The sequence below is a fragment of the Anser cygnoides genome, chromosome 2 (assembly GCF_040182565.1).
Source record: "Anser cygnoides isolate HZ-2024a breed goose chromosome 2, Taihu_goose_T2T_genome, whole genome shotgun sequence".
NCBI classification, from domain to species: domain Eukaryota; kingdom Metazoa; phylum Chordata; class Aves; order Anseriformes; family Anatidae; genus Anser; species Anser cygnoides.
The window spans coordinates 1,165,766-1,193,056 of NC_089874.1; the positions used below are offsets into that span (position 1 = coordinate 1,165,766).

Genomic DNA, 27,291 nt, shown 5'->3' on the forward strand with positions numbered 1-27,291 from the left:
TTTCAGAGCATCTTGGAAAATATGTTCTTTAAAAAGCTGGGACCGTTATTATCTTGCTCTGTACCAAACCAACAACCAGCTCTTGCGCTCAGATGCGATGCGTGGCTTGTTGAGCGCCTAGCTGGGAAGCTGCCGTTGGGTTTTTAAGGAGTTGTTGTAATAGTGTTTTGTTCTCAGAAAGCAAATAAAGCGTTTGGGTTTAACTTGGATCCCTTCATTGATCCGTTCTTCAGTACAAACTCACAAGCATTGCTCTCATTTCAGCAGAGGAGGAAGCAAGAGAATGAATGATTAAGGCCTGAGTGAGAGGATTGTCCACGAACATCTATCGTAGCACACCTTTTTGGACCGGTTTCTTTGACTTAAGCATCATTGTTCGGTTCCGATTCACTGGGACATGTAGTTCTACATCGCATGTGAAATACCTGGAAAATCTGTTAGATTGCCCGTGACCACATGCCGTGCCTGGCATCAAGTGCTAACTGGCAGTAACAAGATATTTAGCCTCGTGGGCTCTGTGCCGCTCCCCTTTCGGTAACTCGTGTGATGTAGGAGCTCTAAAACATCTTCATTCATCTAAATGTGTTTCTGGGGGCTTGAATACTTCTCAGAGTGCTCTGGGGAGAAACATGCTTTGAGGAAAGCTTCGGGTCGGGCCGTACCTGAGAACCTGGTGGTCACGGTGTTGGGGCAGAGAGCAGCAGGTACCAAGGATGCGAAACACGGCACGGTGCTGGGTTTCATGCCAGAACCACCAAGGAGAAGAATTGCTCTCTGCCTTGACCTCCAGCGCTTTTTGGGGCGGAAAATAGCAAGAGGTGCTTAGTGTTTAACAACAGCGTCAGCTTTAACAAATTGGCCAGGACTCAGTATTACGTTGGCGTTTGAATAATTATTTTAAAGTCTGCTTCGGCAAACTTCAGCACCGAACTCTGGTGTTTTCACCACCTGCAAAATGCAATTTAGATCTTCAGTTGACCTGCAACATGCGACAGTGCTGCTGGGTGGACCTTTCATCAAAAGCAGCTCAGGGGATCTTGTGCTAAGGAGGAATTACAAGTCTGGCAGCACTGTAATTGAGGTTAATCATGCAGCTGACAACCATCTACAGAATCAAATTGGCTGTATTGGGAAAAACATTTTATAATACTTTGACTTACCAATGGGAATTACTATGCGCCTTGAATACTGCAGAGCTGTACATTATACTGTTCTTTATGTAACTAAGATGGATAGATTTGGGGGTTTCTCCCTGTGTGGGTAAATTGGGTGTTTGAGTAGAGCACAGATAACTTAATGCTTTGTCCTTCTTGTTGGACTGTAAATAAAAGCCTGTTAAATTTAAATTTGCAAGTAAACTTGATTTTTAAAGTAAGATTAGTGTAATAGAATTGGGTTTTCCAGGAATTCAGTGCTGTCTGGGCTTTCTTTATAAACCATTGTCAGTAGAGAACAGAAAATTTTAGTTAACTCTGAAATAAGTATAATAAATGGATGTTGTGGCAATTCTAAACACTTTATTTATATTCTCAGATGGAGCTGAAGAAGAAAAAATGGAAGCAGAAACAGATGGGCAGCAGTCTGAGAAGGTAAGCTTAGTTCAGCATACTGTTTCTGAAAAGGTACTTCTGATACTTATAGACATGAATTACTAAATTCTAAAGTGCTTAAAGAAAAGGTAGATGGCAGTGTGCTGGTCAGTTCTTAGTGAACAGTATTCCCTAACAGTTTCCAGTCTTCCTATTACTTCATTTTCTAATCACATAGTCACATAGAGATGTTTCTTGTGCTGGACAAATGGCTGGCATGTTTTTTCATAGTCCTGAGGAAAAAAAAAAAAAGGGTTGGGACTGGGAGGAAATGTAAAGCAGGCAATATCAAACTAATTGTAGAGACTTAAGCTGCAGAAGGACATTGGTTTGTTGCGGTTCATGACTTGTAGTGGTCTAAAGCAAGTATCACTTTGAAGTCTTGCCCTAGAAAAGTTTGTCTTGTGGCAAATTGCCTTTCCAAAGTTGAATACAGCTTTCAGCTCCGTCAAGATCAGAGAGATCCGGGCTTTCCTGGAAACTGGTGAGTTGTTTGGATTCCTTGCAGTATTTGGCAACCATTTTTGAGTAGCTTGTGTGGAGCTGAACAGACGACCTGAATGATTATTAGCTATTGTCGCAACTCTCCAGTGGCAATGTGAGTTACGTCTGTTCAGTCCGTGTGATCACTGCGGCTTTGTTGGCTGTTTCTGGAACCGTTCTCAGTTCCACGGATGTGGGCAAATGAGATCTGATGAAATGAAGGTGTCCATAGCTGAGCTGGTCAGTAGAACTCCTCTTCACGAGAAGTCTGTGTTAAATTTTGGTTATAGGTGTGTGTAGTATGTGCTTTTGATGTTAGGTGTGATGCAGCCTGCCAATAAAGATCAGATTAGAAATTAATTCCTTCAACCTGTTGATAATGCTTAGAAGAATGCAAGTGTTTGAGGGGGGAGTTTTATAACATCGTGTCTACAAACGCAGTACCTCTTTTCAGATGGTCAACAGTAATGTCACTGGCTGTGATTGTTCCTGACCTAAACTGCAGTTAAAACTAATACGCTGGAATTCAAACATCACTCTGCTAAATAAATAGTGGTAGGCACTTATCTCATCTGCTACAACAGATGGTATTTCTGTGTTGCGTGCTTCATCAAAGGAATGAGATAAAGTGACGTATGTGTTTCTGTCTGTAGTCTTGGTATTACTTCTCACTCTGGTCTCAGTTCTTACACTGTCTTTCTGATAGTCAGGTACGTTTAGGTAGATGCAAGTATAGAAGACTTCTTGGTTAGAGCTTGAAAGGATGCTCTGTTCTTTAAATCAGAATAAATGAGAAACATTTGGGTCAGTTTGGATTATTCCCAAGGGGAAAATTATATTTCCAGTCCTATGCATGAAGCTGCCGCCGATTTTATGAATACTATCTTAAGGCACCTAGATTTTTAACAAATATTTTTATTTTACTTCTACTTTGCAACCATTGGTCTTTCTCACCAGTTCCTGGACAGAAGCACCCTCCTGCAGTATGTAATTCAGTTGTAGTGTTTATTGCCACGAGATGCTGTTGTGACCGTGAGAATTCGGAGGTGATGCGTGTACTGCTGAATACTGTATGAATTGTTGACGTAGCACGGAAAAGATAGGAGTCTGGTGCACAGACTACCAGAATAAATGGTGACAGCATGGGGAGTGGAAGATGTTCTTACCTGTCATCTTACTTCACGTACCTTCAGATGAAGCGTTTTACCTGGGTTACTGAATCTGGTAGATTTCCATCCAGTATGGCAGTTGCTTTGTCTGTTCAGATTGTGGGTACGATTGTCAGAATGGGCTTAAGTAGAAGTCAGCCTTTAAAACTTAATCTCTTCCTTTATGGTAGTGAATTAATTTGAAAGCTATAAACGAAGTTAACATTGAATGTCTTGTATAGCTCTCATTCTCCAAGCAATCCTTCATCCCATTTAGGTTGAAAACAAAGTGGAGAGTGAAATTGAGGAAGGTGATAAAGCACAAGAAGGAGAAAATGAGAGAAACCCAGAAAAAGAACAAGATAGTGAAGTGACTGCAGACACCAAGACAGGTAATGATTCCCAGCTGTTCCTCAAGCTGTGTTAGCTTTAATAGCCTTCCTCTAAAGTTGTTGGAATAGACTATAAACTCAACTGTGGCAGAAATATTTTGTCTTGCACATCAGGCTGCTTCATGGTTCAGTAGTAAATATTCTCGTTTAATTTCACTGAAAAGCTCAAGCACTAAATTCTTTCCTGAACTCATTTTAGACCTCAGCTGAGCTTTCTTTCATTGTGTGTTGTGACTGGGTGAAGAAATTGCAATGGCAAAGTGAGTATAGGTCACAAATTCTTTTCTTCTGCCTGCATTACACACCATTTGATCATTTTCGATGCAAAGAAATGGGACTGCTCACTTCTATGCTTATAAGATAATGTGCTAGCTCAATTTCCCTGTGAAGTGATGTGAAGCCTTTATTTTGACAGGTTGGCAAGTACCATCTTTTTCCTACATAAGACATTACTCTTGTTATTTATTTTTAACACGTTCCCCTTGTACATGGTGGATACGTTGTTCTTTACTGGAGCTTGCAATCAGTATTTTAGCACCAGGTAAAACAAGACATGCTTGGATTCACATATAAAAGTAGAGGTAATAATGGAGTTGATTTGGAAATGCAGCTACAAGCGTTCCAATGAAAATAAGCTGATGGCAGAAGATGAATTGACAGGATGAAAACTAAAAACGTTTAAACTTGCTGTATTTGTTGGATCAGATCCTTTAAAATTGTTCCCACGTCAGCATTTGGACGAGTAGCAGTAGTGTTACAGAGGAATGTGACTGTGTGGATGAATGGATTTGTCTGGCCAATAGCAGTGCGTGAAGTGCAATTCCTGTCCTGAGTGATACTGTTAACAAAGGGAGAATGCACATAACAAACGTGGCGGGAAATCTCTTTCAGAAGAAAAGGAGACAGAAGAGAACAAGGAGAACGTTGATGCAAGCAAAGACAAAGAAAATGAGGCTGGGAAGAAGAAAGTGGAACATGAAATCTCGGAAGGAAACGTAGCTACAGCTGCAGCTGCTGCTCTTGCCTCAGCTGCCACCAAAGCAAAGGTTTGTTTTATGCAAATATGCGTTGGCTTGATTTCCAGCTCACGTTACAGCTGTTTTTAAAATGGTCCTTTGTTCCAGATCTGTGGAATTTCATGTTCTGATCTCTAATACCTTGAAAGACCACATGTCATCTTGAATTTATTCTGCTTGAACTACGAAGTGAAATTGTGTATAATTTAATTTAGGCTGCTATTTGTATGTTTATGAAGCCAATGAACATCCATAAGAGAGAGCCCCAAAACTTTTGTCAACTTTTGTAAAGCCTTTTCTCTGCTCAGTAGGTCTGGTTGTAATGTTGAAGGCATAGATCTGGATGGCAGCACCCTTATGTTGCCTTTCTTGCTGTGCCAGTCTATTCCGTGGCCTTCACACAACCCCTCTGTACTTGGATCCTTTGTCTGTAACAACAATGTGATGCTCAATTCCAGTGTTATAATTTGTTTTATAGACAACTTGATGATATTTGTGTTAAGAGGTGCTGTGTGTCTGTTAATGATAGACAAAAACATGCTTTTAAACTTCTGTTTGTCTGTAGTCTCTTAATGAGCTGTGGTTTGAATCAGTGTTCTGTCTAGTAGCTTTTCGTTACCCTGTAATTACTAATTGCATGCTGGCCTTTGTTCCTTCTCTTTTTGCAGGAACCAGACTGCCTTTACTTCTTTCAGAATATCTTTTTCTAAATCTGTTTTCTCTTCATATTTTTGGGGATTCACATTTTAGTTTGGGTTTCTTAGTGCTTTGGGATTCAGTGCCATATTCCAGAGCATTCCATCTACTTTATGGACACCAAAAAGCAAACCATGGATTGTATTTATTCCTGATGGATTTCCAGAACATAATGGTGGGCATAATGAGGTGTTGTATGTGTTGCACTGACTTTCCGGTCCGATTTTTTTTCGCCCCTTGAACTTTAGACCTATTTTTCCCAGATGCATCATCTATATTGAGGAAGTATGATGATAGATGTTGTTGAAATAATACAATCCTTCCATTATGAATCCATGAGACTGAGGATATTTTTAGTTGGCTACCTTTCAAACTAGTTTCTAAAATCAAAAGCTGCATGAATTAACACTGCCCTTGTAGCCTTTTTCAACCTAAATGATTCTGTGATTCTGTGATATTCAGCCATGTTTTGTTTTAAAGTGTGGAATTTAATCTCTATTTTATGGAAGTCTTCTTTCTCCAAATAAAAAATGATATCCTGCTTTCCTTCCTTTGGTGATAATGAGTGCTAGAGGGAGAAGGGACTTTGCTAATGGCAATTTTCGTTATGATAATACTAATATTCTAGAAGAATTTTAGCTTTATATTACAGGAAATAATATAATTAGGATGTTCACACTTAGAGTAGAATTCAGGTTCAGTAGGGATTTCTCTTTCCACTTGCATTTGAAAACCCAGGCAACATTTAGGCTTTCAGTGAGCTGTATCTTGTCTGAGAAAGTAATTCAGTTCTTCGTATTAAACTGAAGACCTGGTCATGTGAAGAGCTGGTAGAGTTATTTTCCTTCCGATTTTATATCGGAGGAATATTGCAGTTATCTTCTAAGGAGAAACAAGGGTCAAAGGCAGGCATTTGAAGTTGTTTTTCTTTTGAGATAAGTAGCTTTACCAGTGAGTTCTGTTTGAGAAATGGTATCCGGTGAATGTGCTCATCTGGGGGAGAGGCTCTGTATTCCTACACGTAGAATGGAGCAACAATTTTAAATGCATTTTTACGGGTTATGGCTTTGGTACAAACATTATTAGAATTATTTAAGACCCTTTTTCTCCTTTTCTTCTTGGATTCTTAAATCAATGTAAGCTCTTCTTCCTTTCTGCACGTAAGCCTTGCGGTTTCACACCAGTAGGTAGCTCAGCACCACTGTGCCATCATACTCTCACTCCTCCCCCTCAGAAGGAGAAAATATGAAAAAATGCTCATGGGTCGAAATAAGGACAAGGAGATTGTTCACCAATTAGCACTGTGGGCAAAACAGACTTGGCATAGGATGGCTGTTACTGCTCCCCCCAGCCCCCCTGCTCCTGCGGGGGCTCCTCTCCACGGGCTGCAGCTCCGGCCCGGGGCCTGCTCCTGCGGGGGCTCTCCGTGGGCCGCAGCCTCCTCCAGGCCACATCCACCTGCTCCACCGGGGGCTCCTCCACGGGCTGCAGCGTGGAGATCTGCTCCGTGTGGGACCCTTGGGTGCAGGGGGACAGCCTGCTCCACCAGGGGCCTCTCCTCGGGCCGCAGGGGAATTGTGCTGTGTGCCTGGAGCACCTCCTGCCGCGCTCACCTGGGGGCTGCAGGGCCAGTTCTCTCTTATTTCTCGCTCTTCTCTCCCATCTGCTTTTTTTTCCTCTTCCTCTCTCCAGTCTGTTCTCCCAGAGGCACAACCAGCATCTCTCACGAATTGGCTCTTTGATCTGACACAGGGCAGCTGCTGGGCTCAGCTCACAGAGGCCCCCCGCCCCCCATAGTCTTCCCCAGTACCAAAACCTTGCCATACCAACCCAACACAGTAAGTAGCCCATGACAGAAAATGCCTTTTGTCCTGCAGACTGCTGTTGACTTCTGTCCAGTTGTGTGCCCTTCTACTGTAGCTGTTGGACCGTCACTTACCCTGCCAAAAAAGACCGTTCTGTTCATAACGTGACCTCCTGCATGGCAGAGACCGTATGGCTCCTGAATTTCTGTTTTGAGATAGTTGTGATCGGGTACATCTTTTTCTAGAAGCCGCTGATCTGAAAACTGCCAGTGATGCAAAACCCCCTATAATTATCCAGAGGTTTTTCCGTGGGTGGTTAACTTTGCTGTTAAGCTTTATTTCTAGTCTGGTGCACTTCAGCCACTATTGTAGCACTGCAACGCTTTCCTGCTGAATTAAAAAGTCTTCGGTTAGCAACCGCTTGTTCCACGTGTAGGTATTCAGAAATGTGAAATTCAGCAATAGGATAGATGCTGTTACTAAAATTATTTCTCCTTATTTTTGGGAAGCTACATCATGTCTTCTGTTTATAGGCAAATCGTCTTTAATTGGTTCCTTTTTGCTGCTGCTCTAGAAATTTAGTGTAGAACCTTCCTCATCTCCTGCTTGAACGTATGCAGGACAGGATTTAGCAGTTTTTCTCCTTGTGTGCCTTGGTTTAGACAAAGATGGCAAATGCACAGAACTATTTCTTCTGTTTTCATTTGCAAAAGGCGGAGCCCTCTGGGCCTCAAAACAAAAGTGAGGTGAAGCACCTGGTCTCCTTTCACAAAATAGAGGAGGGGAGGGAGGAGAAATAATTTTCTCTGCCTGTTGCAGTTCCAAGTGATCTCCTGCGTGTGGATGAGAGGATGTCACGCTCCCTGTGATGTGTTGCAAGGACACTATCTGTTTTCCAGGCGTCTCGTGCTCTGGTTTTACAGTTGCATGTACCTGTTGTCACACTCTTGCTGCGATTAGCCCCTTTCCTAACTGAAGCAGGGGTTAAAAAGATCAGGGGCGGGTTAGGTTCTGTGAAACCACCTGTAACGTGCGTTTGCTGGGTCTGTAGCTAGTCTTGCGATTCCTCTTCAAGAGGAATTCACTCAGAAGGAATTTGTGAGCAGGGGAAGCAGTGGGTTTTGTGGCAGTGGGCACGATCCCAGGCATGGAGGTGCTAATTGCTGTCCTCGTGTCCGGGACATGGGAAACATAAAAGATTTGTTCTGTAGAGGCGCTCAGCCGGAGGCCGGCTCTGCTGGCTCGGTGATGCTCAGCTCTTTCAGAGTGGCCGTGTCCCAGGATAATGTCATATCTTCTTTTTCGCTTTCTGTTACTTGTTAAGCACCTTGCTGCATCCATCTTATCAGTCAATTTAAATCACTGTTAACTTTTATCCGTACTCTGTTTTGTAAGCTTCAGAGTTGGCAACGACTTGTTCTTTGTCCACATCAAGCCCTGAGTAATGTCAGGCTAAGGAGTGCTTTCTTCACGTCTCTTCAGAACAAAATTCCGTGAGGATTTCCTTTCTAATGTGTATTTTGAGACATCTTTTACCTAACGATGTGCCTTGCTGATCTTGTTAATTTGGTTTCATTATTAAAATTACACACACCAAGTGAAGCAAAATGACTATCAAAGGCTTTGTGTACCAACAAAGGTGCTTTTGTCACTGACTTCTGTACAGATCAGTCTGCTTTACTAAGCCGTATTAATTGACGTTTTATGTTGTAGTTGTGTCAGCCATTCAGTTAGTTTATTTCAGATGTGCACCGTCAAGTCTGGTCAGCACTTAAGTGAGGATCCTGCTTGAATTTCACAACGGCATGCCAGCAGTTGAACTTTGGGGGATTGTTCTGGTTCCCTAAAACTGGACGTTACTGAGAGAGAAATTTAGTGAGTCTCAAGCGTACGGTACCAAGAGTTCCTGAAGACTTGCTTTATTGTTGATGTGTTGTCATTCAACAGCGTTCATTTCCAGTAAAACATTAGTGATGGAAACAACGTGAGAGATTTGAGAAATTCTGTTTCTGGTCAGGATTACCAGTTTTCTAACGCTGCTTTTCTCCTCAGTGTTTCTTCCAGTCCTGAGCAAAGATTTGGGACACAGCCTGCTTAATGTGACTCCCTGCTTGCAGGCTGAGCTGGTTGAGATCTAGCGTTTTTCTTCCCTTCTGCCCTCACCTTGCCCTTCTCAAAAGGCATGGGTCAGGCTGGCTCTGCCTCAGCGCCCTGCTCAGGAAACGTCCTGGGACTGCTGCTACAGAAACTGCCCAGCAGTGTGTGCCCATAACGGGTGTTATATTTTGAGTGTATTTTTAGTTTGAACAGTGGGCTTGTAGCAAAAGCTGGTAGAAGGCATCATTAGCATGCCTTTCACACTTGGAAAATGTGAAATGCTTTCATAGGTCGTCTTAGATCTACCTATCCTATATATATTATCTATCTCTTAAGTCATGTACGTATCTGCGTGTGTATGTGTTAAAGCTAAATCCTCGCGAGGAACCTGTTTGCATTTTTCTGCAGCTCTGTTTCACACTGTTTATATACAGCTTTGCAACCTGGTTATTGAAGGAAACCAGAGGGTGTTTTTTTTTCCAGTTTTTTTCATAGATACATAGAGGTTTCTCTGCAGTCTCTGCCCTAGCCTGAGGTAGAACTGCTGCAGTAAGAAAGCTTATGATTTAGCAGTATGGTGTTGAACGTAATGGGAATATACTTAGCTAGATACATAGCTTCTAATTTAATTAAGCAAAAAAAATGTAATGGCAAAGGCATGCAAGTCATCTCAGTGCTTTTGTGGGTTTTTCCAGGTAAAAGCCTCCTGTATGAGTTCTGGTGAGTTTTTGGATGACCTGCAGCTGACTATGACCTAACCTTTGCTTCCTTATTTGCATTTCCCCTGAACATGCTCTGTTGCGCATTCAGAAGGCTTTTGGACAAAGCTGGTTTGCTTTTGAGTACTGAGCATCCACAATACACAATAAACGGTGTATTTATGTAAAAGCTGAATAATCTTCCAAGGACTTTTGGTTCTGAGCATAAAGTTAATAATCTGATGCCCTGCTTTTTCTGTCCAGAAGTGGAACAGAATGGCTAAAGCTAGGTGCAGGGGTAGTTGGTAATTTGTTTACTTAAAATTCTCTATTTTGTGAAATACATGTAACGCAAAATCCTGTTTTGTTCTCAGCATCTGGCAGCAGTGGAAGAAAGAAAGATCAAGTCCCTGGTTGCCCTTCTGGTGGAAACACAGATGAAGAAGCTGGAGATAAAACTTCGCCATTTTGAGGAGTTGGAAACCATTATGGACAGAGAGAAAGAGGCAGTAAGTAGTGGGGACACTAATCTGAAATTTTGGATTGTATCAGTCACCACAAAGACTTTATGCCATCAGCAGTTTCAGCTGTTCTTCACATTTAGGCACTTCTTTCTACCCCAGCTCAAATTCATAATTACCCCATACCGTCATGTCTGAGCTCTCTCCTCCTCTGTCCAGAATCTCCCTTTTACCATAAGCAGCAAACTGGCAGTATCCCAGATTTGCTTCCTAATCCTTTTTCCTGTCAAGGAAGCATGAGTGTGGACTCAGACCTGGGCCTGTGTGTAGGCCTTGTGACGTGAATGATAGCTGACGGAAGAATGGCTTTTCCCTGTAAAGAGAGTGAAATGGATGGAAACCTTGCTTCCCCAGAGGGAAGGGAAACCAGCAGTGTCTGCCTGCTATTCCTGACCCAGTTCAGATGGGAGATGTGGTTTTAAGCAGGTAGCTCTTTTTTTTTGGAGGACATTCTCAGTAGCTCTTGAAAAAATCCTCAAAGTGAAATGCGGTAGCAGAAGGATACGTGCTCAGGAGTAACAGCTTCTCATTTTGAGATGAGGGATTTGCTTGAGCTGGAGGGGGTAACAGCAGGTGCAAGAGAAGGAAGGAAGCAGTAATGTCAAGAGATGAGAAAAGGTGATTGCTCATAGGGAACAGAAAGGTATCAAAGGAGAACAAAGCTCAATTATCAAATCTGACAATGAAGCATGATTGATATGGAGGATACAGAGGAGGAGGAGCTGGGCAAGTAAAGCAGAGAAATTGTTTGTTTGACTTCAGCCTGGTGAGGCAGTAGTCGGGGCACAGGCTGTGACTGAGGTCTAGCCAGCTGCAGAAAGTAGTGACCCCGAGAGAGCATATATGTGGGGCGTCTCAGGCAGGGTTTATTTGTTGTAACGCTGTTAGTTCATCTCACTGAGGACTTGTGCATCCCTAAAATCAGGATGTAATGTGAAAGAGATGCTGTCTCTGCCTACCAGTGACTGGATTACACATCAGTTACTGAGCGTTCTCCCATCTGTAGATCAGTGGGCTTTCAGAGAAGCAGTTTTTCTCTGACTACTGTAAACATGACCCAAAACTTCATTTTTATCAGAGAGCAGTCAATTTTTTGCGTTTTTCTGTTGTTCAGCTTGCTCAGTTTTGTCAATCGGCAATTACTCCAGGTGTGTTGAAGATATCGACTCATAGTTCTGGGGGTTTTCATGTTTGCCCTACCATGTGAATTTAATGGAATTTACGTCCTCACTTTGGCATTAATCACACTGATAGAATTTGACGAACTGTGGTCTTCTGTTGTAGCAGAATGTCAGCAAGAATTTCTAGATTGCTCAGCATCCTCAGCCATTTCAGTGTGGCGTCTGTCTCTGACGCTGATTGGCAGTGCAAGAAATGGACCTAACTATTCTGAAAAGGTTCTCTGTAGATTTCTTTCTTTGGGGGATATGTTCCATTACTGACAGGGTTTTTTCCACTTTGAGGCATATGACATTTTCCTTTTCAAAAAGTGCATACAGATTTTTTTCCTTGGCTTTCTAGCAGTTAAATTTGGAATTTTCACCTGTCACTGTGGATATTTGGGGGAATAATTAAAGCAAAAATTTGCTTAGTGCTATTGCACAGTATGCATATGTCCTTATTTGTTGCATTACGGTAAAGGTGGCTTCATTACAGTGAAGGTGAGGCGATTCCAAGTGTTGGAAGAAATCTGCGCTACAGACTGGAGAGTGTTAGGTTTTAGGCAAAACAAATGTACTTGGTGTTTAAGCTGAATAACTTCAGTGCTAATTCTGATTGTGTGTACCCTATTGGTAGGAGCCTTGTTGACCCAGAATTTATAATCACACACGAATGCTTTTCTTTACTGTTCCTGTTAGGGAGGAATTATTTTCTGAAGATGGAATTTGTAGTACGATGACAACTTGACAACTTGCATAAGTGTACATATAAAGCATTTGTAAGAGTCCCTTCTAACGGGAATCACTTTGCAACAGTGCAAAAATATGTTGCTGCAAACTTGAAAATCATCAAGAGTGTAGTATTCATGAATGTGTACCTAAAGCATTTGGTGGATTTAATGAATTGAGCTGTGTAGGAGATTGTGCAGCAGACTGAAGCATGCTCATCTTCGCTGAGATAGCCAAGCTTCACTCTTGCCTGATGTTAACCTGCAGATTTTATGGAGTTTGGAGAATGCAAATTACTGGTAATGTGCCCCCCCCCCCCCAAAAAAAAAAAAGCATTTTAACCACCCATCTTAATTCTGATCTGTACGGCGGGAGTCTGTAAACCTGCTTTGAAACTGGTTGTGACAGATGCAAGAACCTAATGTAGAACTAGGTATTTTGGGCCCTGCACCAGTTTTAAGACCAGCTTGTGCTGTGACTTGTATTTGTGTGCCTTTCTCTTCTGTTCAACTGGGTCTTCTCATCCTGAAGGGAGGGAATGTGTAGAAGGGAAGTTTTTACTCATTTTCTTAAGTACAGGGTGTGTTTTCAGATACTGGATGCTGTTTGGTAATGCTTTAAAAAGCATTTTTGGACTGCTCTGACCTCTTAGATGAGGTGTAGCAGGATAGGGTGCCATGAAGAGAGCAAAGCAGGAGTGTAAAAGAATATAAAAAGTATGGTGTAGCAGTTCTTCTTGCTTAAGCCTTTGTTTCGGGTCATTTGCTGTAATTCTCTTCTGAACCGCCTGTCACCTACCGAATCTGTTTCCATACATGCACAATTACACCATTGGTGTATGTGTCTCTTCTTTTTATCAAGTTCCTCCCGCTAATGTATCAGATTGGTCAAGGACAAAGGAATCATGGCAGCATGAATAATCACATTGTGGTCCCTACATGCTGAAAAACAGCCCCCAACAAGGAGCATGTATTATTCATTAGCTCTGTCCCCATCTGGTTCTGCTGGTGAATGTGTGCTCTGTAGTGGAATTTCGTTTTCATCCGTGTTTTGTCAGCAGTCAAACTGCTAACACAAAGCATTGGTGGAGCTTCGGGATTTCTGGAGAACTTCCACAAGGTGGAAGTCTCCTTGGCAACCTGCTTTTCAGATAAATAATAGAGTAAATCTTCAACGCTCATTCAAAATTCGTAAACTAGCTGCACAAATAGGTCCAGTTGCTTGAGAGTAACAGACATAAAAATGCATTATGATTTCTTGGTTCGTAGTCAAACACATTTCCTTAACCGTGGCAGTGATCGGTCATGTAAGTGCCCAATAGTAAGACGCATTTTCTGAAGCTTCATCTTTTCATTTGGGCATTGCTTGCAAACTATATGCCTTCATAGTTAAAGTAATCTCTTTACGTTAATTGGCCTAGGTTACGTGAGGCTTTTCTTTAAAATAAGACTCATCAGTAATGCAAATCATTGGTGTTTAGATATCATGGTGTACAGGTCCTACTCTTAAAATAAAGGTGCAGAGCAGGGTCCTGCCTGTAGTCACTGAGCATGTGTTTTTGCCTGCATATTCTGCTTTGGTCTTTCCCTGGAATCTCTTTGGGCTATTTCTCCTCATTCCAACACACGGAAGATTGAGAGAAAAACGTACGGTTACTGCTAGAACTGTATTGAGGCTGAATGTTCTGTACAGTTACTATCGAGTAATGTGTTAATTGTATTACTGGGGGATTCTTTAGGACAAAACAAGGTGACTTCGTCGGTTCTGGCTGGAAGATGGCCTGTACCCATTACCAAAAACTGCTGCCAATTTTTTGCTAATCAAATGCCGATCCTATAGAAATGGCTTAAATATGTAGTTCTTAACTATGTTCTTCTCTTTTCATTTTTTCCCCATTTTTGACGTAGTTAGAGCAGCAGAGACAACAGTTGCTGACAGAACGCCAGAATTTTCACATGGAACAGCTGAAATACGCTGAATTAAGGGCTCGTCAGCAAATGGAGCAGCAGCACAGTCAAAACCCACAGCAACCTCACCAGCACTCCGGTGGGCCTGGAATGAACCCGCTCGGGGCACCAGCACATCCAGGCCTACTGCCCCATCAGCAGCCCCCGCCGTACCCAATGATGCACCACCAGATGCCACCACCCCACCCACCACAGCCAGGTAAGAACTGGAAGGAGAAATCCCCCGAGGTTAGTCATCGCCACTCAGAGTAGATTAAAATAAGAGGAAAAAGTATTGCTGGATAAAATTGTACGAGGTTTGACGGATGTTCCGCTATGTGGTGTTTTATAATGGTGCTTCTTGTAAAATGGAAACAGCTTGCTGGAATAGTTAGCACGATGATCCTTGTGGGTCCCTTCCAACTCGGGATATTCTCGCTTTGCCTGTACTACAGCTTTGTTTTAGAGCTTATGTCCCAGTACCAGATGTGCGGGTGGAATCTGGGGGGACTGAAAGGGAGGGATATCTTAGCAATGCATATAAATACCTGATCGGAGGGAATGAGAAGGAGGGCACCAGGCTCTTCTCAGTTGCAGCCAGTGACAGGCAAGAAGGGATGGGCACAAATTAAAACACGTGAAATTCCGTATCAACACAAGAAAACCCTTTTCTGTGACGGTCACCGAGCACTGGAGCAGGTTGCTTGGCGAGGCTGAGGGCTCTCTGTGCTTGGAGTTTAGGTTGTCACTCCAAGCCTCTAAAGTGTTTGTTTCCCTTTTCTTTTTTTAAAGCTTGTGAGCTGCCACTGACTATCATTTTCAAATGTTTTTGAGCTTGTTTGTATTTCTTTAGACTTTTTTATGCCAAGCGATCTCTGCTCCTTCAACAGCAATCATTCACTCAAATTCTCCAGTTCATGACACATCTAATCGGGTAAAAAAACTTAAGGGAAAGGCCAAGAATGAGAAACAGGCAGAAAGCTCCTTAGGCAGCTTTATTTGGCAGGAGACCTCATTCTCATATGCTCCTACCCCCTACTTAGGGCTTTTCTTTCTGCCTTCTGCCCTTCAGTTATGCTTGATGTGAGCTGAGAATCACAGAGCTGTGTTGGTCAGGAGAATTGCTTGAAAGTCCAGCCTCCTGCTCAGGGCAAACCTGGCTGGATCCGACAGCAGAGGGACTTGTCCTGTTGGGGTCTAGATGTGTTCAAGAGTGGAGATATTTCTAATACTGAGGGATAGAGAAATTAGGTGGCTTTGTTATACTTGCATGTCGTTGAAATGATCATTTAAACTAAAATGTCACCACCTGGATTGTATGAACCTGGTAGACTGGATTGCAGCAAAGGAGAAGAGGTTTTGTCAGGTACCAACTGCTTGACCAAAAGCCATTCTAAAGCCATTCAAAAGCCGTTCTAAAAGATGGCCTGATCGGTTATTAGCTAAAAATCTTTCAGAAGGTCTTGTATAGCTGAAGAAGCTGGAAAGTTTAGAGTATCATGATCAAGAATAAGACGTGGTAACCAAAAGTGTGCAGTAGAACGAGTTTTCGCCTTAATAAAAGCCTGAGGTAAGGGCAGTTTGGAAAAGCCCTCCGTTGAATGTGTGGTCTGAGAAAGAGCAAAAGTGCTTAGTAAACTAGCAGGGTTTGCAGATGACCATGAAATGCGAGGCATCCAATCCAATTGTGTGAATCTCCACAGTAATAAAAACAGGATTCAGTCAACAGATGCAGAGAAATGCCCATCGGAGGGGAAGGTAAGAGTCATCTTGTGATCTAGATGCTTAAGCTAACTATCTTCTCAAGAGGTCAGGGTCAGCGAGTTCATTGAGCACTTGTGGGCAAAAAGTTAATTCTGAAATTGTGGAGTGGGAATGTGATAAAATATGCTATGATTTTTAGATTCAAATAATATTGTAGCTTGATTTGTCTATTGTATGCTGTATTGGCAATTCGGTTTGTTCATTTAGTGGAATGAAGAAACGTTCTGTGAAATGGAAAAACGGCAAATTGAAAACAGTGTAAAGAGAGGGGGAATCATACTGCATATCATTAGACCAGCTCCTATTTACAAGGTGCTATCGAGACTGAAAATATAACAAGATTAAATGCATTGTCGTATTCACTAGGGGACTAATAAAGCCTGATTTCTAATATATTTGCATCCTTGGTTCACATAATACCTTATTACTTCAGCCCCATCATAATCATCGAGGCCCTCTGTATCTCCAGTGATCCCTTCCAGCGAGTATTAGCGGAGTGTGGTACTGTGTTAATTAGTCAGTACATCTCTTTTTCAGATTTGATTAAAGTTAGTCAATAGATCGACTTCCCCCCTCCTGTTAGAGGGTGGCAAGCTGATGGGCAAGGAGCAGCACTGCAGACTCCCTGGCAGGGAAGCAGCTGGTGCTGTCTGTCGGCGTGCAGGCATGGGAGGAGGTGGATCTTGCCTTTTACTGAGCCTGGTAGTTCATGGGCTTGGTATTTTTGTGAAGGTGAGAATGCAGATGCCTTTTAGGAGACTTGGAGAATCTGAAGGCAAAATCCTTTCCTCTGTACCGAGACTATCTCAGACTCATCCTGCCTAAAAAGCAAGGTAGTCCATTTTCCTCAGGCTCTTCAGTGGCAGAGACAAAATTTCTAGTTTTGTTGAAGATGCTTGGGAAGTCCACAACGTAGAACCAGAGCTCCTTGGCTTCACCGTGAGCTGGCTGAAGGCAGCAGAGCTTTGCGTATCTCGAGGGCAAGGACAGGAAACGGAAGAGTTCGCTGTTCCTCGAGCGAGTTCAGGACTGAAGTGCTGAGCCAGTCCAGGGTGTGTTTGTGGCAACAGGGATGCTTCAGCCCTCGGAGAAGGTAACTCACAAATTGACCTGACTTTCTGTTTAGGTAGCTTAAGCTGCCTGGTGTGTGACTTTGGTTTCCCTCACAAATCAGTACGTTGCAGCCTGGGTCTGTGCGCAGGCGGTGCACGCGACAGACACGAAGCTGCGATCTCCAGAAATCCTGCTGGAACCCTGAGGCAGTCAGCAATTGCATTTCGCATGCACACACGCACCACGTATTGTATACATTAAAAAAAGAAAAGAAAAATCCCCTATTGCATCATATTGGTCCTGTTGAATCTGTGTTAAATACTACAGAATTCCTATTGTAATGTATGTATTTTCTTTAATTTTTTTAGGCAACTTAGCAGTATAATAATTTCATGATACACTTTTTCATAGATAGATCAGGAACAATTTTTGCTCCTCAGCTGCTAATTTGGGGTCCGTTGGAACAAACTGGGGAACCTCACCTTACTGGCTGTACATCTGTGCCTGAAGTTCCCTCGCTGCATACCTGCCGGGGAGTTCCCTGGTGTCTTGGTGGAGAGCTAAAATTCTGGAGGGTTTCTATGTAGATTGACCTCACCTAGCAGACATAGTCCCAGCTAGAGAGGGCTGAGACACATGTGCAGAAGAAATCTGGAAACTGCTTTTTTTTTCGGAGTTAGCTGCATAGGTGAACCTTGGGCTTTGGAGCTGTCAGTGTGCTGCATGCCAGTGCTGAGCTTGAATTCCTTTTTGCAAGAAAAACAGTCTGTTTCGTACCCCTCTCAGTCTCTGTCCGTTAATAACCTGCTTTCCCTAAAGTGGACGCTTCCAAGGAACTCGAGTGACGCGGAGTAATCCTTCCCTCAGGTACAGGGAGGCTGTTGGAGGCTGTTCGATGAGCCGCTGCCCGCTGGGCCGGCTGGCAGCTCCGCAGGAGGGGCTGACCCACTCGGTTGGCACTGGAGAAAAATCCCCAAACAGCTTGGACCTGCCAGTGGGCAAGTCTTCAAAATCCGACTGTGAATGGAAGTGAAGCAGCAAGGCCCTGAGGGGGAGCCGGAGGTGGAAATACACCTTCACCATTCCCTCTGCAGCTGCGTGGGCCCGACTCCAGGCCTTGGTTCTCATCCGTGTTAGCAGCCAGGTTTCTGACCTTAACAGTGGCAAAAAGTGTAACCGTTGGGTCAGCAGACCGTGAAGAAAAAGCTGAGTCGAATGGCTTTAAAGTGATTGACGTAAGCTGAAGAGATGGCAAGGAAACAAAGTGGTGAAAAGATCCGAAAGGCATTTAGAAATGGAAGAAAGGAAAGTCGCTGCTTGTAGCTCCTCTGGTCGCAGAGGCAGGCTGGGCTCTCTTTGCTGGTCAGAGCAAGCAGCACGGCTCGATGGTTGAAAAGACACAGCCTGGAGTTTAAAATTCGAAGTAGGGCTCTGCTGTGTCGGCCGTGACGTTCAGCTGAACTTGGTGCCTGCTGCTCCAGCCTGGGTTTTGAGCTTGGCTGCCTTTAGTTTGTGCTTCGGCGCCTGGATGTGACCAGGTTCTGGTCGGCTCGGTGGTGCTGTTCACTGTTTTCAGACAAGTCCCGTTGCTAGCTCATTTCCTACGTTTTTGACTTTACCACAACTCCTAACTTCATTTTGACGGAGCTCATTTTGTTCTCTCCGGTCCCTGGAAGGAAGAGTTTAAAATATAGAAAAATAACGTTGGATTCCTGTTTCTCACCATGAAAAAATGTACCTCATAATTAGAATGTAAAATAAAATTCCGAATTTCTTCCTGTGCTGCTGGCCTTGCAGCTGGTTGCATTATCTGAAGCGCGTTATAGATTTCTCTGCGTTCAGGTTATCTGTGAAATGCCGAGAAGTGCCTTGCACAAGTGATGCTTGTGGTGTGTGCTGTGAGAAACCTGCAGTTCTTGGAGGAAGGGAGAGGTGCGTGTACTAATAGCTGGGATTAATTAACTCCTCCCTTCAGAGTGAATTTTCAGCTACTAAATCATTTCCAACCCAAAGCAGAAATAGAGTAAAGAGGTAAGGATGCACTTTCCACCACGGCTGGGTGAGTAACTTCATAGCGTTTTTCCCCAACATATTTTCCACATTTTTTATGTTGAAATATTTAAAAATAAAAAAAAAATGAGCTCCTGGTTGCTCTTTACTTTCCTGTTGAGCTGGCTGCAATCACAGGATATTTTTTTGTCCAGATCAGGATTTTAGGGTTCGCTTCCTTCCGGTAAATACTTTCCAAGGGCTGTCAGTGCTTTCTTTTTGCACGTTATGAGCTTGCTGGCAGAAGACTTGCAGGGGGTCGTCACGCGATAGGAAAGCAAAGTAATATGTGCGGTAAACAGGTTTGTGGTATTCATCCCTAATAATCCACGCTTAATTGTGGCTTTGTAAGGTGTAGCAGTGGTTGGTAATACAAAAAAAAAAAATGATTAAAGCCAGATAATGCTCTCTGGCAGATTCTCAGCAGTGTCGTGGAAGGGCAGTTGTGTTACTTCTATTTTGGCAGAAGGCGAGTGTTGACTTTACCTCGACTTCTTTGCTCTGCGTTAGTGCTGAAGGCTGTTTGTGGGGCAGTGCAACGGGCGGTTTTTGTACGTGGCTTTGCCCCACGGGTCACTAGGGCAGGCAGGTTTAAAGCCTTCCTTTAGGGCCTGCCAGCTGTGTCACATCACCTGCGAAAACCTGGGCGTGCAAGGGGTGCCACGGGGCTCGAGTAGGAAACAAGAGCTGACTGGGGGGACCACGCTTCCCCTTGGGGATGCTGGATGACATTTTGCTGACTTGCACCGTGCTGAACGTCTGCAGGGCTTCTCCGGTGAGTTTGAGCAGCTCCCAGCTCCTTGCAAGGAGGCGTTATTGAGAGTGCCTTGATATTTGAAGGTCACCAGTGCTGCTGTGCGTAAGGCTTGTCCTTGCTGGCGTAACGCGCGAAGCAGCCTCTCGACAAAGGACCTCGCATCGGGTTTGATGAGCAAAGAGCGGCGAGCCGTCGGCTGGCCCCACAGCCAGCTGCGGTGTGCCCAGGCCTTCGGAGGTGCCTGCGCAGCGCGCCGATGCCTCTGCCCGCGCCGAATGCATCGCGCTGGAGGGGAGCGACAGAAACACAGCATGCAAGCGAAGTGGAAATTCTGCCTCTCCCCCGAGACTCGATGCTAAATGAGTTATTGTGGTTAATTATTCACAGTTCTCGGCTACGGGATCGCCTGCCGCAGCGCGTGTTAGGGGGGGAGGACGTGCTGAAGGAGAGGCCGTCTCCGGGAGGCTGGTTGGAGCGCGGATTGCCGCGTCTTGCGGGCTCCGTTGGCAGCGAGGAGGAGCATGTCTCGCAGCACTGCGGCGAGCCGGCTGGCGTGCCCGGAGCGGCTGTGTGCCTGCTCCCCCATCAGGATTTTGAAACAACTCATTCAATAGCAGGAGAGCGGGATTGTAGAAGGATGTGGCTCCTGGGGAGATGAGGGCCGCGTCGCGGTGCCTGCTGCTTTGCCCTCTCTGAAATCCTGGCCACGGAAGGGGGCAATGCCCTCACGTAGCGCTGCCTGTGCTGGCACGCTCGCGCTTTGCATGGCAAATAGCAGAGGTGCGCAGGAGGACTGGCGTCGGCTCGGGCTCTGTGCATCACGCCCTATTGACCGCTACACTGGAACAAAAATCCTCGGTGTTTGCCACTGTAGTGCCCCTCGGGTAGCTGATTTAATAGGGGTAGAGGCTTATCTAATTGGGATAAATACCTTGGAGATCCTTTAAAAACTGCTCCTCGTGAGCTTCGCTGTAACGCGAATCTGCAGTTGGCAGTTCGGTAACAGTGGAATGCTTCGGAGCTTGCATTTAGAAAATGTCTCCAACCTCTAACGTGTAAAGGATTTTTTTTAGTCTGCTAAATCTCATTTTATTGAACCTTTTGGCTTTATCTCTTCCTGCGTCTGCTGTTTTTTAAGCTCTCCCCCTTATGTAGGTCACACTTGCACATTTTATGCTTGAGCTGCTGTCTTGAAGCGGTATCTCTTGTGAAATGAAAAAGCATATGATCTCTGTAGAAAAGGCACTTCATTTTTGCCATGGTGGTAGTAGTAATTTCCCCTTTGTTAATCCCAGTTTGGTTGGGTATTGCTTGATTACTGCTCGAATTCAGCGTTTTGGAGTTGTGTATGTGATAAGATTGTTCCTCTGCGAGTACCTTAAGCTCATTTTAAGACAAAATTGTTGCTTATCCCATCAGAAAGGCGAAGAATGGACAGCCAGCCCTGTACTCAAACACACTCTTCTCCAGCTTATAGGAAAAAACTGCAGTGCCACTTAATTTTAAATCTCCAAGAGAGAAAAATACTGACAGATACCTCGATTCAGATAGCAGGAACTTGCCAGTGAGCGTTGTTAGAAGATATGAAGTAATGATGCAATTTGAATTTACAAAAAAAAAACGAATTTTTAAGTTGATTTAATTGGTTCTTAAGACCTCATGTGAAGCATGTCTGCATATGCAGTAAGCCTGATCCAGCTTCAGGTGTTTCAGAAGAGGTTTTCCAGTGCTAATCGTTTCATTTGCATGGGGAGAGCCTTGCAGGGATGCAGCGTTAGAAGGAAGAAAGCCAAACTGTGCTTGGAGAGTTTCAGGCTTGTGTCAAAAGGCAGCTCCCAGGCTGGGGATTTCTCAGTTCCTGGCTTTCCTGGGCTTCTGAAACACCGCTGTGATGTGCTGATTTTTTTCACTTTTGTTCCCCCCTCAACCTTTGTTTTGCCAGTGAATAACTTGACTCGTACCTGTGACTGTCTTGTCCTTTTGCTGCAAAGCCCTCTGCATCTCCAGGCTGTTCTAGCCTCTGGTTTCTGCTTTTGGCACAGGTTCAGACCTGCCACTGTAGTTTCAGCTGCCCTGTATCTGCTCGGTAGTCTCCCTTTGTTTCTGGACGTTTGCAGATGCAGTTGTTTCCCTTCATTATTTTTTGTAGTTGAAAATACAGGAGTTCATTAAAAAATAAAGACGTGCTCAAGCTAGAGTTCTTAGCGGCATAATAACGTTGTCTTGGTGTACCGAGCGTGGCCGTCCTTGTGTTGTCTCCTTCCAGAGTACAACGTTTGAGTCGAGGTGTGGGAGGATGGGGACGTGGCAAGGAGCAGTGCTGCTCCTGCTGGTGTGAGCTAATCCAGAGCTGGACACGTTGTGCCAGTGTTTAAGCTTGGCAGGCCAGTTTCTCTGTTCTCTGGCAAATCTGGCTTTTCACGAGTAGTTTGTAGTTTGTGAGTATGCATGCTGGGCCAGCACAGAGGCTTGTGCTGCTGCCTCAGATCCTGGTAGGCAGCAGATACTCAGCGAAGGCTGTAAAAACAGGGTGAGTGCAGATCCAGCCTTCCGCAGTTGTGCTCTTGGAGCATTTGGTGCTCGGTGCTTAGGGAGCCACACTGGCACTGCTGTGTCCCGAGCTGCTGGTAGGTCTGACCTCTGCACGTCTGCTGCATGCCCACGTCTCTACACCAGCTCTGCTGCTCTTAAATGGGGTCGTGAGTGCACCCGAAAACTTCAGACTGACCAGGAACAGGCAGCCCATCAGGACGGTGAGGCAAATGCTCAAATTCCTTCCCTACCTATCACAGAAAACCAGCCCGCAGTGTTGTGTTCTGGGCTCTGGGGAACAGACTGCATTTACGACAGCAACCCCTGAAGATACCGGCTGCTCTTGGGGGACTGCTTAGTGTAAGGTGAAGGGGCACAGGTAAATGGAGCAGGAGGGTATAAATCTTTCCTGGAAAGTAACTCCTTTGAGTTGGCAATAGCCAGGACATTTCATAATTGAAGAGAATAGGCTTGCTTGGTATCGGTTAGCAAAGCGGCCAAACGAATCTCATTTTCTTCTGGGTAGATAGCTGGCGATGCAGGACTTTGGTTTTGTTTTAATATTTTGCCCAGAATTTTCAGCAACCTGGAATTCAAGCTGTCCTCTCGTATGCTGTGACTCCAGTGCCACAGGTCATCACGTAACGCCAGGCATGTCGGAAGTTCCCACATCTGTCTCACGCAGATCAGGACAATCCGCGCTGCAGGAGCTGCCCTCGTGCACCCGTTCTCCATCAGGCCGCGCTTCAGAGCCCAGCTGCTACCACCGAGGTCGTAGAAGCCACCAAATCGGTTTCTGCACATCGGCAGCCGTAAGGAATGGTGCAGAGCTGCCTGCTTTCCGTCTCCCAGCTGTACTGACTTCTGCGAAGCCGCAGGCTGAGGTTTCCGAGCTCTGCCCTCTGATACAGAACCGGGACGCAACGGCCTTGTGCCGATCCCTCCAGCTCTGGAGGAGGGTGGTGCAGGGTCTGCGGGTGTAAACCCAGCAGCACTGATCCTGTAGCTCCTGCCCCACTTCTAGCACTAATGGATCATCATGTTTTTAAGTCCCAGGCTGTGCCGGGTTGTTGCTTTCAGTGACGCTGTTCTCGTGTTGCCTGCCGTGTCCTGCCGTGCCCTTTCTGCCCACTCCTCAACCCCGAGTGAGCTGGACCAAAACAGATGCGTAGATGCCCGTGGCAGTAAATTCATGCCAAGTCTGCTTAAATCTTCGGTTATCCGAGCGTTACGTGTCGATGTGCTTGAGGGCAGGGGTGCTGTTCAGGAGGACTGAGACAGGCCGGAGGAACGGGCTGGCAGGAGCCTTGTGAAACGCAGCGAGGACGAATGCAAAGCCTGTACCTGGGAGGCCTTGCCCCGTGTTGGTTGTTAGACCACGTCTGGGGCACTGGGCCCACCAGTACAAGAAAGATGTCAGTAAACCGGAGTGAGGTCAGCTGAGGGCGACCAAAGACAGTCAAGGGCTGCAGCTTTCTGCGTGGAGGGGCTGAGGACAGAGGCGTGCAGTGTGGCGTTAGGAAATGCCCCGCGTTTCCTCTCGTGCTCAGGCTGGTGACCAGAGGAGTAAGGATTCCAAGGGGCTGCTTCAAGTCACCTCTTCGCCATCACCAGAGCAGGAAATGTTTTGGTACTGCTGGGGATAAAAGAGGGGATTTGAGGCTCAAACGTAGGCAGGTTTTGTGGTTGGCTGCTGCTCTTTAATAAAAAGTGATGGAAATGCCGTGGTGTTGCGCTGCAGGCCGCTTACCAGCGGCGGAGCGTGTCTGGGGATAAATACACAGAGTTCTCGTCCTTTGTGAACGTTTGAGAGGTTGGATGTTTCCAGAGAGCCTCACATCTGCTGCTTGCGAGCGTGCTAGTCTTGTTCCCGTGGTGGAGCAGCATCAGGCTGGTACTTGGACCTCTTGTTGTGTGACCATGAGCTCCCGTGTTGTTTCCATGGTCCGGTGCTTCTGAGTCTCTACGAATTTCGGGTGATTTGGCATCGGGGCTGTACGAAGCCCACGAGCTGAGTTGTGTTGGATTGTTGGGCACCGGGGCTGTCACCGGCTCGGCTTTCAGCAGCAAGTACTCCCTTATCCCATGGCCCTGCCTTGCCTTTGTGCAAGGACAGCCTGGCTTTCTCCAAGAGCAGGATTTTGCCTGTCGTTACCCAGCACGTTAAACCAGAGGCCAGCACCCAAGGGCCTGGTGAGCACCCGGTGCTTTAGGTGGGAGGTGTGCGTCCTCGGGAGGGACGCGGCTGAGCCGGGAGACTTGTGTGGTTGGCAGAGGCACCAAACCCTGGGAAGTTTGCCTTGATCGCAAATATGGCATTTGCACTTTTTTGGCTTTAACTGCCGGTGAGGCTGTGATGCTTTTATGTGCTGTTCTCAGAGCCTTCCTCGTCGGAGGGCTCTGCCATCGTGCTTCGTTTCACGTGAATGGTGAACTGCTTCACCGGGTTCGGGGCTGAAGTGTGCTCCTCCGGAGTGAGCCTTTACAACCCATGCCTAGTAGCTGCTTTACTAACTAAAATACTTTACCTTTGTATACGTGTAAAAATAAATATAATTGGATTATGCAAAATAATCTCTTCAAATGAGGTTTTAAAGCAGCAAATCAGCAAGTTGTGGGTGTCCAAAGCCGTGCGGTCCTAACAGTTCCTTGACGCTGCTGAAACACAAAGGTCTCTTGCAGAGCTGATAAGCAAAGGAGATTTATCGGAACCTCCATCACATCAGAGTAGGTTTTTTTAGCAGTGGAAATACTTATACAGTATAATTTTTAATGAAATGATTTAATTTCTCCCGTTAAATTAATCCATTAGGCTTTGTGGCTGCTCTTTTTCATCAAGTGCTCTTAATTCAATGTCTCGTTGTTCTAGCAGTTTGTTTCCTGTGCCTTTGTTTGGATTGATATTAAATGCCATTTTAGCGAGGCTTCGTTTGAAGAGAGCTGTGTGTTATCTTCCACTCGCTTCTCCTGCTGATGCTTTTGAGAGATGACAAGTGCCCAGGAGTTCTTCCTGAAGGGAGCGTGTTGGCATGGGGGATGCGAAGGCATTTCTTTGGGGTGGATGGAGGTGGCACTCGGAGCGTGCACAGGGTTGGCTCCCATTTGCAAGACGGCTTTTCTCACTGCTCAGAGAACGACCGGACTGTTTCCTGATCACGTCCGCGTTTCTCCGAGTCTCATTACCGTGTCTCTTCGATGCTCTTGCAGGTCAGATGCCAGGGCCCGGCTCGATGATGCCTGGGCAGCCCATGCCAGGACGGATGATGCCGAGCGTCTCGGCCAACATCCACCCGGCCGGCGGCGGTCCTCCCCCACCCGGCATGTCGCCGATGTCAGGGAACCTCATTGGACCCCGCGTTCCTCTAGCGGCTCCAAACGGCATGTGTAAGTGATCTCCACCGGTAATGTTTTGATTGCACCTGGCGTGGGGTGGCTTTTCTGTGGCTTGCCTCCTTGCTGGAAAAGCCACTGTAGCTGAAAACCCCGTTATGTGCTGCGGTAATCATATCTGTACGTGTTGGCAGCCAAAGACTGGTTCCAGAGGTGTGCTTGAAGCTTTAAGTGCTCGTCTCCCCTCTAGGCATCCGAACGTACTCCGTTGTCCTTTATTTTATTTATAACATCCGTGATTTTATTCATTATGGTGCTAAGGCTTTGTAGTCTTTGTCAAAAACCTCTCTCGGCTAAGTCTGTGAGAATGCACAGCAGAGCCTCACGAACAAACTATAGCCAAGTCCTTAAATAGATCGGAATATAAAAACTGACAACTTAGCACTGTGGAATTAAAGAGGAAGCACTAATTTAAAAAAAGCAAAAAGTATATTGGGAACGTTCCTTACATGGTATAAATACTCTGAAAACGAAGTCGATTTATGCCAGCCAAAAAGAAAAAAAAAGTCAGTAGCCACTGTGTGGGTGTTACTTGAATGAGCATAAGGACGTGGCCAAATGCAGAGAGTAGAAGGAAAGCTGAATGGCTGGCGCAGGAAGGATGCTGCGGTGACTTCCTCGATAAATCCGGCTGCATTACCTGCAGCCCGGGGCAAGCTGCTGGCCTGCCTCCCTGCGTAGCTGTCGCCACCCAGGCAGCGACTGTAATCGCTTTTAGTACCTCTTGCAAAAAATAACTGGGAGAAGTCATCCCATTTGGGCTCCAGCTGAAGGGAGTTGCCGAGGAGTACTGACTCACTGGTGTTAATCAGCGTAAGCATGAATTACTTCTCGTTCGGATGCTATTTCTGTGCAGATATTTGCTCTTTATTCTCCTAGAGCTCTAGCTTTCCTTACTTTTTCTTCCATTTCTCTGAGCCTCTACCTCTGGGAATATCTCATGTCAGGTTGTATTCCTGCCTGCTCTTTTCCTTTACCTCGGTTTCTTTTTTTTTTTCCTCCCCTACTAAACAAGTCAGTCATGTTCCATTAGCATCTCCTCCGCGCGCACAAAAGCTGGCCTTTTGTGTACTTCATCTCTCCCCTTCCACTTGCTGCAGCTGTGGATTCCTCTGCTTTAACCTACATACGCCGCGCAGAGCTGAAGTGCAGGCTCTGTGTGTACGAGATGTATTGTTCCATCTATTTTAAATAGCGGAGGGCCGTGTCGGAAGGCTCGAGCACGGAGATGAGAAATACTAACTCCAGCTCTGAAAGCTGCGTGATGTGAACTTTACTACCCGGTGAGCTGCACGCCTCTCGTCTTCTCTGTACAAACGGGGAAGGTTTTTCCCCTCTTCCGCAGAGCTCGTGCAGCGCTCAGGGGTAGGAAAGGCGTGATGAGGCGTGCCGGGGGGCTCCTGTGATGCTTAGAGGGGGGGAAGCCGCAGCCGTGGCCGTTCCTGGGGCCGGGCTGAGCCGGCCAC

General features: G+C 45.5%; 1 protein-coding gene across 3 annotated transcripts in view; it reads left to right on the plus strand.

Moving 5' to 3' along the window:
- The window catches only part of SMARCC1 (SWI/SNF related, matrix associated, actin dependent regulator of chromatin subfamily c member 1), an 83,200-nt gene that overhangs the window by 53,758 nt on the left and 2,151 nt on the right, over nt 1–27,291 (plus strand). For 2 of the 3 annotated variants that reach the window (XM_066991054.1, XM_066991056.1), the window contains 6 exons: nt 1,534–1,589; nt 3,498–3,612; nt 4,504–4,658; nt 10,299–10,433; nt 14,242–14,500; nt 25,643–25,819. In XM_066991054.1, coding sequence (XP_066847155.1) covers nt 1,534–1,589; nt 3,498–3,612; nt 4,504–4,658; nt 10,299–10,433; nt 14,242–14,500; nt 25,643–25,819 — 897 coding nt within the window. The remainder of the gene's footprint in view (nt 1–1,533; nt 1,590–3,497; nt 3,613–4,503; nt 4,659–10,298; nt 10,434–14,241; nt 14,501–25,642; nt 25,820–27,291) is intronic. The other variant, XM_066991055.1, reaches the window with a different exon arrangement.